This window comes from Boleophthalmus pectinirostris, unplaced genomic scaffold (assembly GCF_026225935.1).
Source record: "Boleophthalmus pectinirostris isolate CB_2022bp ecotype Guang Dong unplaced genomic scaffold, ASM2622593v1 HiC_scaffold_5, whole genome shotgun sequence".
In the NCBI taxonomy this organism is placed as follows: domain Eukaryota; kingdom Metazoa; phylum Chordata; class Actinopteri; order Gobiiformes; family Gobiidae; genus Boleophthalmus; species Boleophthalmus pectinirostris.
In genome coordinates this window covers 30,875,816-30,889,393 of record NW_026571404.1, presented here as the reverse complement: position 1 = coordinate 30,889,393, position 13,578 = coordinate 30,875,816, and the positions used below count along the sequence as shown (strand labels likewise).

Here is a 13,578-nt window from a genome sequence, read left to right as displayed (position 1 = left end):
AGGCCACAAGTCAGGTTTGTGGAGATGGAAGCACACTGAGTAAGGATGTTTTTGTAGTGCAATAAACGCAACTAAAACATGCTTTTATTTTAGTACATTTATTGGCTAAAACGTTATACCCTGTGACTTTAATCATGGTGTAGCTTGTACAAACATTGAAATACTACTGAGCTAGATGGGGTCTAGGTGGGTTAAGTGTCTTGCCCAAGGACACCGAACTGAACAAGCATTTAAGAATCACTCAGTTTCTCAAGACTCAAAGATGACAACTCGATTGGAAGTATTAACAGCTTTTTGATGTCTGGAGTTAAGACATTATATGCTTAAGTTAGTGTGTGACTACAAAAATAAGAAAAATAGAAATAAATTGCACATCAGAATCCTTTTTCATATATTAAAGTCTAGTAAATTCCCAATGCTCCACACTTTTACTAATGTATGTTTTGATAACATTAGTTAAAGGTGTATTGCGCAACTTTTCTGGTGTAAGATCCATCACCTGCTTGTCTTCATGAAGATGTTACTGCTTTGTCTGGATTTTTATTCAGTTACAACTATTAAACCTACATTCTTATACTTGATTTGTAACTTGGTGTAACTAGCCTGGTGGTGCTACCTGCTCAGCTCTCTGGACATAGATAATGCCTGACTGTGGTACATTCCATACAAAGCCATAACATATTTATGGAGACAAGCAAGTAGTGAACCCACCATCAGAAAAAAAGTTGGAGATTAAACCTGTCTATCTCAAGGAAGACAACTATATGCTACATTATAGGTCAGATCTGTAGAGAGGCAACATTATTTACAGAGAGAATTATTGTATTTTTAAGCAATAGAAACACCCATAATGGATAAATGCTCGATAGGTGTGTTTAATGTCATACCATGAAACATTCCTGGCAAAGCAATAACATTCCCATGGACACAAACAGGTGAGAGAGCCTCCATCAGAAAAGTTGCACTTGTACGTTAGTGTGTGAGTAAGTAAAACAGAAATAAACTGCACATCAGAATCCACTTTCGTATGTTAAAGTCTAGTAAATTCCCAAACCTAAATGTTCCGCACTAGAGCATTAGCTGTAGTGTATCTGCTCATTAGCCCAGAGAGCGTAGATGGAAAGTGGGCCTCTAAAATAGTCTGTTTTATTGCGGGCCGTGTGGCAGTGGGGCCTGTTGGTGCAGCTGCTGCAGTCACTTGTCATACAGGCCTGTAGTGATGTCATGAGCAGTAAATCCAGCAGAGGGCCTGTCTCTGATGGTCTGTGTCTGTGAGGTGAATTATGAGGCTCCACATGTACCAGAGGAGACTATTCTGTCCACTCATGTAGTCCACAATACCGCTCTGCTCCACTCTGATAGGATCTCCATACTTTTATCTGCTCCTCAGCCAAACTCAGGTCTCATACTTAACATTATCAGAGAGTACAATTACATATTCAGGAAAAATCAGATAACTAGAGTAATCACCCAAGTAATAACCCAAGGACTTGATCTGATTTTTGGTTTTTGGTTTAGATGCACACAAGAAGACTGGTAATCTAAAAGATCTGGTAGTGAGTATTGACTGTAGTTTTTAGAAGACAATGTACAATGATTTTCACTTGAGTTTAATTCTGAAGTAAACCTGGACTAGATCTAGGACTAACCAGGACTAGAGCAGAACCAAAGCATATCTGGACTAAATGGGGTTCAGACCAGGACAGTAACAATCGTCAGGAATGGTCAGATTTTGTCGTAACTAGTGTTGTTAAAATTTCAAATTCAAATAATAAAGGAATATACTGTACATCTCAGTACCGATTCTGATGCCACAATGATAATTGAAAAACATAATCTTTACACAATAATCTGATTTTCTACATTAAATTGTAGTACTTTCTTTTAAATCATGTGGCCTTCTATCTGTGTAATCCCTCAGTGGTCCAGGTAGGTTCCATAGAGGTCCGTGTGTATACTAGTCTGTGTGCTCTTATATTTGTTCATGTTCAGGATCATTCTAAAGCTATTCAGGAAGCATTGTGCCATGAATATGACTTGTTTTGTATCGATACCTGCTCCAAAGAGTATCTAGTTTCAATACTTTGACAGCAATCTGCTTTTTTTTTCCAGCCCTTCCTCAAATGACTATCTAGCTTTGATACTAGTTTTCGTATTGATTAGTCTCTACTTTTTGATACTTTTGACTTACTAAACTAACTCATTTACCTGCTTTTGTTCCCCCAGAGCACTTTACGAGCGTGTGGGTGAGGCCGAGGGGGACCTGAGCTTTAAGAAGGATGACATCCTGTTTGTGGACGAGTCTTTGCCGGCGGGCAGCTTTGGCACGTGGATGGCCTGGCAGCTGGATGAGAACGCACAGAAGATCCAAAGGGGCCAGATCCCCAGCAAATACATGTGAGTACTATGTCCATATGTCCAGGAGCACACGCATGACCAGACGCACATGCACGTTTCAGTTAAGGAGAGAGAAGGGGGGGGGCAACGCAACAGCCGGACAATACCAGCATTCTTCAGTTATAAGCTTACTCTAGTCTGTACAACTTTAGATTTGAACTATAAATGTTTTCTGCATATTCTGAAGGCATTTCAGTGGTGTCCTGTGTCAGTATACGCTCTAGAGTTTCACATGTCATGTCTAGGGCCGTGGTACAATATGGGACATGTACGTAGTTATTGTGCAGTTATAATTTACAACATAAGTCTTCTCTGTGTTTATGTGACGATTATATTTTAAGAAAAGTTGTAAAAAAATATATAACAAAAATATATTTACAAAAAGTTATTAATATAAAAAACTAAAGAAATATACACAAAAGAGTTTTATAGTATGAATGGAAATAAATAAAAATATTAGCTGAAAGTACTATTGAAAACAAAAATGTGCAAATTGTGCAGATATTAGACTTAGAAATGTGGACTGATTCACCAATTTTGTCAACTTTAGATTTCACTTTACTCACTTTTTGCCAATAAATAAACATAAAGATCATTAAAAAGTTTTGCTAATATGATTAGAGGTTCTGTACTCATATTTTAAATACTGAAAAACAAAATTCGGTCATTTTAAACATTTGTAGAGACTCAGACGAGATTGAAATTTTGCCATAACTGTAAAACTAACAACAACAAGCATGCTAAACGTGCACTTCCAGGTTATCTGACAATAAAAAAAGCTTTCTTATTAGATGTAGATAGCAGCTCTTGAGGTATAAATAAGTTTGCTGCGTGCTAGTAGAATATATCTGTACTGGGATTAGACACATTTTGTTAAAATACATGAAGGGAAAATGAGTACAGGCCCTTTAAATTGGTCTGTGTGAATAAAATGGAAAGACACAACTCCAGGGACCAGCTATGCATGTCTAATTTAACTTAAAATCTTGTTAAATTAGACATGCATAATATATTTAATACATTTGTACCTGCAGTCGGTACCAGGTGTCCATGGTAACCGCTCTAGCAACAGTGACCTCATGAGAAACTGTTGAACTTGTGTGTATTTCTGTCGTGAGGTTTCTCCTTCCACAGATTAACTATTTTCCCTAACCCCACCTTGAACCTGCGCTCCACATACCTGACCCCTGACCCTGCTTTTGAGTGTTGTTTGCTGTCCTGTAAAGTCAGCAGTCTATCTGTTTGTGCGCGTTTGGCTTTATATCTGTGTAATCCAGGTAGGTTCCGTAGTGGTACATGGACGTATACTAGTCTCCGTGCTCTTATACTTGTTCTGATACAGCTCCAGATCGTTCTAAAGCTATTCAGAAAAGGTTCATTTCTGTCCTGTTAATGTGACTTTTTTTTTTAGTATCGGTGCCTGCTCCAATGAGTGTCTATTTTCAGTACTTGTTTTAGTATCAATTAGAACCTGACTTTCATGTTCACGTGTCCAGGATGGATCAGGAGTTTTACCGGCGCCATAGTGTGACCGAGCTCAAGGAGGATTCTGGGAAAACCCTGTCGGCAGCGGCACGCAGGTCCTTCTTCAGGAGGAAACAGAAACACAAGCGCAGCAGCTCCAAAGACGGCAAAGACACAGCAGCTCTAGACGCCATCAGCACCGACTCCATCCCTTTCTTTGATGGTATGATTGATATCACATTTTTAAAGAGGGGTTATTATGCCGAGGTTTTTTTTTTTTGCGTGTTTTAGTTTTCAACCTTGTTATAACATTGTTCCCTCACCAAAAACATGCCTGAAGAGGTTTTAGATGTCATCCAAGCATGTTTCTTTTCAAAACCTTCTTACGGTTAACTGTGTGATTCTGTACAATGCTCATCTCACAAGTCTACATCATCAATATAGAAAAAACCTGATAAAAAATTGTACGCAACAACTTGACAAACCTGATGTGATGTGTAGTAGTTTCATTAGCAGGATACACGCTGACTGTGTTGTGATATTGATCTGAATGGGGAGAGACTCCGAGCATCAAAAATGAAAGTGAAACTTATAAGATATGCTCATACGGATTTTTTGGTAGGGTGACCAAATGTCTGTTTTTTCTCCGGATATGTCTGTTTTTTTGCATCCTGTCCTGGGCGTCCGGGTTTTTTTTTTTTTTTTTTAAGTGATGGAAATGTCCGGGATTTCATTATCGTTCATTGGGGCCATTAAATTGAGCGACTCTTGTAGCTCTCTGTGCACTCAGAAGGAGCGAGCAGACACAAAGTCAGTGAGTCTGCAACATGCCAAAGCGCAAATGCGGGTTTTCACAAACGGAAATATGGTCACCCTATTTTTCGGTGAATATAGCATTTACAAAACAAGATCTAAACATGTTATGTGTTGGCAGTTAATACTCCATAGAACTAAAATACCCCCTCTTTAATCATTTAATCACACATATTGTTTCCCTAATATCTGATGTATGTTCTGATGTCAGACTGTGTGAGCTTGGCGTACCAGCGCGTGCAGAAGATGGAGTGCTCCTCCCCCAGACCAGTGCTGCTCCTGGGGCCGCTCACTGACCCGGTCAAAGACATGCTGGTCAAAGAGTCTCCAGGGAAGTTCTTCAGATGTGTGCTGGGTACGTCCAACTCACAGCCGTGATGTGCATTATACTTTTACTCCAGGGGGGTCTAAACTTTTTTCACCCAGGGCTGCATATTAGAACATTATTCAGTCGGGAATTCAGTGTAGCTTTCAGATGGATGCTTTTTACACAGCTTAGACAGAGCTCAGAACATATTTATTCATAGTTTAATGTGCAAAATGTGCTCCGATTGTGTTGTGATAGAATTTTTTGTATCAAAAATATGAAAATGAAACTTATTTATTTGTTCCTGGGTCATGGTTTGGCCACCTGTAATTTCACTTCATAACTGGTGATAGTAAACAACTACTGAAGCCACAATGAGCCAAAGGCTGAAGTGAGGCTGCGAATCTCCCAAACACGTACACACCACATGCAGAGACAAGATGTACAGAGAAAGTCACAAATGATTCATCTGCAATCAGTATTTCATAATGTTTTGGATTTTTTTTTACCCAGATTTTGTTCCTTTGAATCTAGCGCAGAATACCTTTACATCCAAGTGTTAGAAGTATATTTAAAGGTGCACTTTTCTGGTGGAGGGTCCATCAAATGCTTTTCTCCATGGAGCGGGTTTTGCTTTTCTGGAATGTTTCACAGTATGGCATTAAACCTTTTACCTTCATGGAGACCAAACCAGACCAAGTTACACGTCAAATCTGTGGAGAGGCAACGCAGCTCACAGTCAGAATGCCTGTTTTTCTAAGTATTTTTGAGCAATAAAACCACCTGTAACTGAATAAATTAGGGTCGCACTATTAGGACATTTATCTGTTTGTAAATTGATTTAAATATAGAGAGTCATATCGGCAAGATTTATGCCGATAACCGATACGTCTCCAAGTGCCCATATCAGCTGATGATATTGACCAACCGATATATCTGTTGGTCCCTTGAATAAATGTAAAGTAAATCTGTTCCATATCCGTAGAAACAAGCAGGTGACAGACCCCAAACCTAAAAGTTACACAGTGCACCTTTTAAAATGAGCATATGTGTGAGAATGACGGTTACATTTTCTCTTTTTCATGCAGAGGTGATGAAGGCCTCCCAGCAGGCCATCGAGCGCGGCGTGAAGGACTGCCTCTTCATCGACTACAAACGCCGGAGTGGCCATTTTGACGTGACCACCGTAGCATCTATCAAAGAGATCACAGAAAAGGTACTCTAAACTCCCTCTTCATTTTCCCTTCTTCATTTTCTCTTCCTCGCGATAAAGCCTCTCGTGTTTGTCTTTAATCTCACTGTGTGCTCCAGATAACACATCAAATCTTCCATCTAATAACAAGTCTCCGCTTTGCTCCTTTTTGACGATTCTCTCATGGATTTTGTGTCTTTTTTGTGGACTCAGGGTTGCCACTGCCTGCTGGACATCGCCCCACACGCCATTGAAAGACTGCATAGTGTTCACATCTACCCCATTGTCGTCTTCGTCCGCTACAAAAACGCCAAACAGATCAAGTAAGCGTTTTGTAAAGTTTTGTTGGTTCATTCAGATTTGTTTCATTAATTGATCCAAAGTAGCCTTCTCTGAGCACTCAAAAATGCTCTGTTCACATTTTGCCTGTTTAGTTGCATCACAGATAAAGCTCCAGTCTTCAGCTACTTAGTTTTTAAAGTAATAAACCATCACTCGACTCATTCTACGGTCATATTGTGTTGGCATAGGATTCAGAGCTGCATTAGTTTTGTTTCATGGTTGATGACTTCTGTTGCTCCAGTCCCTAAAAGCTTCTTTGGAAACAGCTGTTGTTTATGAAATACTGTATATTTTCCAACTCTGTCTAATTATTTTAGTTGGAAAAATGTTAAATATTAATGCCAAAATGACCACGTTATGTTTAAAAGGGAAATAAAGACACCAAAAATGCATAATATATAAATGAAATGCTTCCGGCTTCATAGACTCTGGCTCCAATTGATTTTCTATTGAAAAATTGTCACCTCTCTCTCTGTAACTGCTGCGGTGAATCTCGTCCATTTTATTCTTAAAATGTTCATATAAACGCGCTCTACATAATGTTTTTTATCAATCAATCAACATGCAACAGATCCACATATACAACAATTTAAACAGAAACATAAAACATAAACATAAAGCTCCTAAAGGTTAGAGTAAAAATAAAAATGAAGAGCTAAAATCAGCTGGAGACTAAGTAAAATGATCATTTAATTTCAAGCAAAAATAATAATAACAATAATAAAAATAATTTAGCTTAAAACAAGTAAAAGTTTCAATTAAAAGCTAAATTAAAAAGATACATTTTGAGTTTCCTTTTAAAAATATGAAAGATCCTCAGGTAAACTGTTCCAGGGACGGGGGCCATAAAAAAGACGCAGCAGGAGTAAAAGACGCCTCACCCTGAATTTTAGTTTGGATTCTTGCCACAGTTAAAAGATGACCATCTGAGGACCTGGGAGTCCGGGAGGACTCATATGATGAAAACAGATCAGATAAATAAATAGGAATAAGACCCTCAATATCTTTATAAACCAATAAAAGAACCTTAAAATCTATCCTGAAGCTCACAGGAAGCCAGTGCAGAGACTTCAGTACTTTTATTTTGCTATTTTGTCCAGAAATAAATTCCTACTCCTAATACAAAACTGGCTCCAAATTTGCCTCTATAACCACTAGTTTTGTGAGCTTCCTTTGACCAGAGCTGAACACAATGGGTGACGTCACACTCCCTCAGTCCACTTCTTTACACAGTCTATGGTTTATTCCCTAGACAGCATTAGCCTGTTAGGATTGGTGAAATAAACCTAGATATCCTGCTTCACGGAGATGCTATGGGACTGTAGATGAGGCTGGTCTGTCAGCACACTGGATCACTTGTCCTAATCCCAAACAGCTGCTCCCACATGTCCCGGATACAACTTGTGCCTTCATTCAGACTCTACTACAGTCTGTTTGGGCTGCATCGGATTTTAAAAACCCTTCAGCCAAGGAGTGTTCAATGCCTCTATCCAAAGACTGTGGTGTCATTAATAGCGCTAGGCCTGATTTTACTGCCTCAAAAACGTGAAAAGAAAAAGAAAGCGTCAGAATTTGTTCGTTTTAAACAGTTTGCAGTGGGTCCCGTCTTATTCCGCACTTATCTTATGCATTCCAAGTATCCTAATTATTCACCATGATGTGTTTATGAGCGCTTTCCTCAACTTTCAGAGACCAGAGTGGAGTTTGGCAGTCACAGTATAGCTAATAACAACTAGCATGAATAAATAAATAAATAAAACAACAGGCATATTTTGACCTCAAGAGTTGATTATACAATAAATCTATACTGGGCAATGCAGTTTTTTCTCAAATACATGGGAAAAATCAGGTACAATGCCTATAAAGTAAAGAAGCCAGCTACCCAATGTTATACTATGATTTACTTGTACATAGTAGTTTATATTATAAAAATCTAAAAAGTGTGTATCAGACCTAAAGCTGTTCAACTCTTCTTACAAAATACATGTTACTTTTATTTAGAAACTGTTAAGAACACCAAGATTCACATTTTCTCTTGACTTAATGCTTTTTGTAATAGATTTAACTCAGTGTGTCTTTCCACAGGGAGCAGAAGGATCCCATTTACCTGCGGGACAAAGTCTCTCAGAAACATTCCAAGGAGCAGTTTGAAAGTGCGCAGAAGATCGAGCAGGAGTACAGCAAATTCTTCACAGGTTACTCCTCACATGTTATTTTCTATTAGGTCCAATCTCACCTTTTAGAATTCATCCCGAGCTAGCTCCAGGGACCTCAGATGATATGTAATAGTTTAAATGTGGCTTGACGTTCTTCAAGTGCAGTGGTGAATGTAGATTCTTATTTGTTGGTCGGTCACTTTGGTGTATTGAGCCCTTTGTCCTGAAAATACATTAAACATTAGACATGGGGCTACTTTATTACTATCAATTTGTAGGTGGTCTGTTTTTTGTGCCTGGGGGACATAAATGTCAACATTTGTTATTACGGGGGGTCGCAACTGAAAGAGAACCACTGCCCTGAACTACACTTTTGACCAAGTACCTCCTTTAACAGCTGGGGGTTAAACAGCATCTTGTACTCTAAAACCAAACTCAGGTTGATGAACATATTTTCTGACTGTGTCTGTGTCCTTGTCTTGCAGGTATTGTCCAGGGCGGCCCTCTCCCGTACATTTGCACTCAGATCATGACCATAGTTGATCAAGAACAAAGTAAAGTCCTGTGGACTCCTCTTGGCTGCCCCTAGTGGACATTTGCAGCCACTCCAACTCCTGAGCTTTGAACACTATTTGTAACACTAACAGCCCCTTTGACACTCCTCTTTGGTACACTACAGCAGTCTGCAGTTTACACGTGTAATCAGAGCCTTGTGTGGTAGCTCTGACTCTCTCAGTCTTCTCTAAGGCTCTGAGGCCTCCTCTGCTGGAGGACCACGAGAATCAACACTAATGAAGTCCTGCACAGCCCGGCCCCCTTCACTAAAGACATTTGTGCTCATCCTAACAATCGACAATGATCCAGCTCCAACACTGACGGCTCCTCTGTGTGTCTGTGACACTACAGGACTTCAGCTCAATGATGTGAGCGTGAGAATCATGACATAAAGAGGTGTTGTGACTCAAGTGTATGTAGCTTCCGCTGTCCTCAGAGGCCTCCTGATGCCTGCTCTATGCACAGTATTTCTATAGTAGCAGAGACAGTTGAGAAGTGCCTTTGGAGAAGAGGCGGATTCACATGTGTCTCATGCATCTGTCAGGAGCAGACAGGAGTAGACAGGTGCAGACAGGAGCAGAGCGGGCGACAATGACAGGGGGTTTACTCCTCAGAATGCACTCCAGGGCTAGACAAACCACTGTGGAACTATCATGTATCTTAGATTCTATTTAACGACATATAGGCTATAATACAGTATGCAGAACCATCAGATATAAATCTATATAAGAGTATAGATACTATATATTCATGTATTTTCACTAGGTGAAGGCCTAGGCGCGTCTGCAGTCATGTCTTTTCAGCATGTTTTTACACAGGTGACCTTTCACCTCCCCAGTACTCAGTGCTGTGAGACTCTATGAAGCATTGCAGGGTAACACTACATATGATCCGCTCTGATGTTAGTGACTTTTCATTGTTATTTAATTGTATTTTTGTATCTTTCAGGAGGCTGACAGTCCTCTCTGCAGCGTATCTTGTATCATTGTGCCAAATCCACTAAGGCCACTGCTCCTTCACTTCTGTTTTGCACTTGTTTACCTGTGAACCTTACACATGTCAGTTAGGTTTTCAGTAGACTCTGAACATAGGTACTATTCCAATTTCTACTGTTACTAATGTTTATGTATGAGATCCTTACATTTCAGTGATGGCCTTTTCTTCTTGATTAGAAAATGAATAACTTTTTATTTGAAAATTCAAAAGGGATTTATTCTTGCACAGTTTGAAGGTTAATGAGTTTGAGGCTAACGGCTTAAACAAGTTCTTGGCATGTTAGCGTGAGAGAGAGGGGGTACATCGTGCTGTCTGTATGCAGAAGGAGACGAGAGGACAGGTACTGATGAACTTTTATTACAGAATGTGATTTGTATGTGAAGACATTAACATGAAAATAAAAGTCATTTTCTGTATCGCAACATTGTTCATTGTGCTTTTGAGAGGTGTTTTTTGACAAACTTTCTTGGTTTGATTAGGTTTTTACTGGATTTTAAAAAAAAGATCCACTATGTAACTTTTCTGGTGGAGTCTTATCGACATGCTTGACCAGGAATGTTCCACTGCACTACATTATAATTCAGATCTGTGGAGAGTCTTGCCTATTCACAGAAGGAATTCATGTATTTTTGAGCAGTAGACATGCCTGTAATGAATAAATGCTAGATGGAAATGTTTCATGTCATACTAGGGAACATTCCAGGCAAAGCAATAACTTCTCCATGGAGATGAGCAGATGGTAGACTGGCTTCCATCATAAAAGTTATGTAGTCTGTCTTAAATACTAACTTTTAAAATTGTTATCCAGGTTATACAGCAAAGAAAGCCACCATGGCACAGGTAAAATCACCAAATCAATTCTAAAATCTCTTCTAAACACTAAAAGGTACTGGATTTCTGTCTTTGGGAAATGTTTAAGTATTCCGCAGCAGCAGCAGAGTCACGGTACATGACAAACTGACAGCTCGAATGTCTGACAATTTCTGAGAGGAGATAAGCGCCTCATATCTGCAGCATCTCCTCCAGAGAATGGGACTGATAAAGTGTGGTGCAGAATGACAAGAGATAACTGCGCTTAACTTTCTCTCACATATGCCCCTAGTGTGAACAACAACTGCTGTGGCATTTTCTGCTACTTCATCCTAAAAATAAAATATAATAATATAATATATATTTAACCAATCGCTGCTATTTGGTCATGACGTATGTAATGCGTCGTTAACAGGGCGAACTGATAAATTAAACTTTTCCCAAATCCTGTAGGAAGAAGGACAATAACGTCTTGCCCCTTGATAAAATTCACCAAACATTCTCTTTATTCTGGCTTTAAATCCTCGATCTTGGGAATCGTTGCCAACACAGAATATATGGCTCTTCGCTGATTGGCTGGTGCCCGAACTCGCACTTCCAGGGTTCTTGCAAACCGTCTATTGTATTCCGATTCCTGACTTAGTCGCTGAAGAGAAATGCAATAGAGCAGAGGGACTAGGTGGCGCCAGCCTGCCTAGAGATACACTGGGCCAAACTGAAATTTTTGACAAATAAAATGATAAGAAAACACATTTTATTGAAGTTATATTAAGCTTTTCCCAAAAGAAGGACAATACCGTCTTTCCCCTTGATAAAATTCACCAAACATTCTCTTTGTTCTGGCTTTAAATTCTTGAATATATGGCTCTTCACTGATTGGCTGGTGCCTGAACTTGCACTTCCGGGGTTTTTCTCAACCGTCTATTGTATTTTGATTCCTGCCCTAGTTGCTGGAGAGAAATGAAATTGAGCGGAGTCACTAGGTGTCGCCAGCCTGGCTAGACTCCTGTTCCTCCAGTGCCTAAAAGCCTCTTTGGAAACAGATATAGTTTATGAAATACTGTATGTTTTCCAAATCTGTCTAATTATTTTGGTTGAAAAATGTGAAATACTAATCCCAAAATGACCAAAAGTATATTTAAAATGGAAATAAAGACATAAAGAATGCATAATATATAAATGCGATGCTTCTGGCTCTATAGACTCTGGCTCCAGTTGACTTTCCCAAAAGGCAATCTGAGGAAATAATAATAATTAAAAAAAAAAAAACTGTCATAGGCTACTTCATTTTAAACAGTCAGCAGTGGTTCAGAGTTGTTTGTCGCTTACCTTATGCATTATGAGCATCAAAATTATTCACAGTGATGAATTTATAAGCACTTTTCATAACTTTCAGAGACCAGAGGGAAGTTTTACCCTGACTCTAAAGTGAACTAAACCCTTCACGGATACTAGTTTTCCGTGTACTTGGTCACCCTAACTGTACCAAGTAGTAGGTAGTATGTAATATGTCTTGTGTCGTATGTTGTATTAGTTTGTAGTCTGTAGTTTGTAGTATATGTAGTATGCAGGTTGTAGTATGTAGTGTGGGGAGTGTAGTATGTAGTTTGTAGTATGTGTAGTATGTAGTGTGGGGAGTGTAGTATGTAGTTTGTAGTATGTGTAGTTTGTAGTACATGTAGTATGTAGTTTGTGTAGTATGTAGTTTGTAGTATATGCAGTATGTAGTTTGTAGTCTATGTAGTATATAGTTTGTAGTATGTGTAGTATATAGTTTGTAGTATGTAGTTTGTGTAGTATATAGTTTGTAGTATATGTAGTATGTAGTTTGTGTAGTATATAGTTTGTAGTATATGTAGTATGTAGTTTGTATAGTATATAGTTTGTAGTTTGTAGTATATGTAGTATGTGTAGTATATAGTTTGTAGTATGTAGTTTGTAGTATATGTATCTAGTTTGTGTAGTTTGTAGTTCGTAGTATATGTAGTATCTAGTATGTGTAGTATATAGTTTGTAGTATGTAGTATGTAGTTTATAGAATGTGTAGTATATAGTTTGTAGTATGTAGTTTGTGTAGTATGTAGGTTGTAGTATATGTAGTATGTGTAGTATATAGTTTGTAGTTTGTAGTTCGTAATATATGTAGTATCTAGTATGTGTAGTATATAGTTTGTAGTATGTAGTTTGTGTAGTATGTAGGTTGTAGTATATGTAGTATGTGTAGTATATAGTTTGTAGTTTGTAGTTCGTAGTATATGTAGTATCTAGTATGTGTAGTATATAGTTTGTAGTATGTAGTTTGTAGGTTGTAGTATATGTAGTATGTAGTTTGTAGTATGTCTGTCTTATAAACATTTCTCACAACTTTCAGAGACCACAGTGGAGTTTTACCATGACTACAAAGTGAACTAAACCCTTCACGGATACTAGTTTTCCGCGTACTTGGTCACCCTAACTGTACCAAGTTGCCGGTTGACTGCACAGCACCCTTAGGACCTTCCCCGGGTGGTGCTGGTATAAGGTCGCACGGTCCCGTTAATGCCACC

At 38.8% G+C, this 13,578-nt stretch overlaps 1 protein-coding gene across 1 annotated transcript in view; it reads left to right on the top strand.

Annotated features, from left to right (window-relative positions):
• Nucleotides 1-10,649, top strand: part of dlg5a (discs, large homolog 5a (Drosophila)) — a 95,609-nt gene extending 84,960 nt beyond the window's left edge. The window contains 7 exon segments of the mRNA XM_055162578.1: nt 2,227-2,397; nt 3,894-4,084; nt 4,886-5,029; nt 6,070-6,197; nt 6,387-6,496; nt 8,601-8,710; nt 9,157-10,649. Coding sequence (XP_055018553.1) covers nt 2,227-2,397; nt 3,894-4,084; nt 4,886-5,029; nt 6,070-6,197; nt 6,387-6,496; nt 8,601-8,710; nt 9,157-9,260 — 958 coding nt within the window. The 3' untranslated portion in view covers nt 9,261-10,649.
• The last annotated feature ends 2,929 nt before the right edge of the window (nt 10,650-13,578 follow it).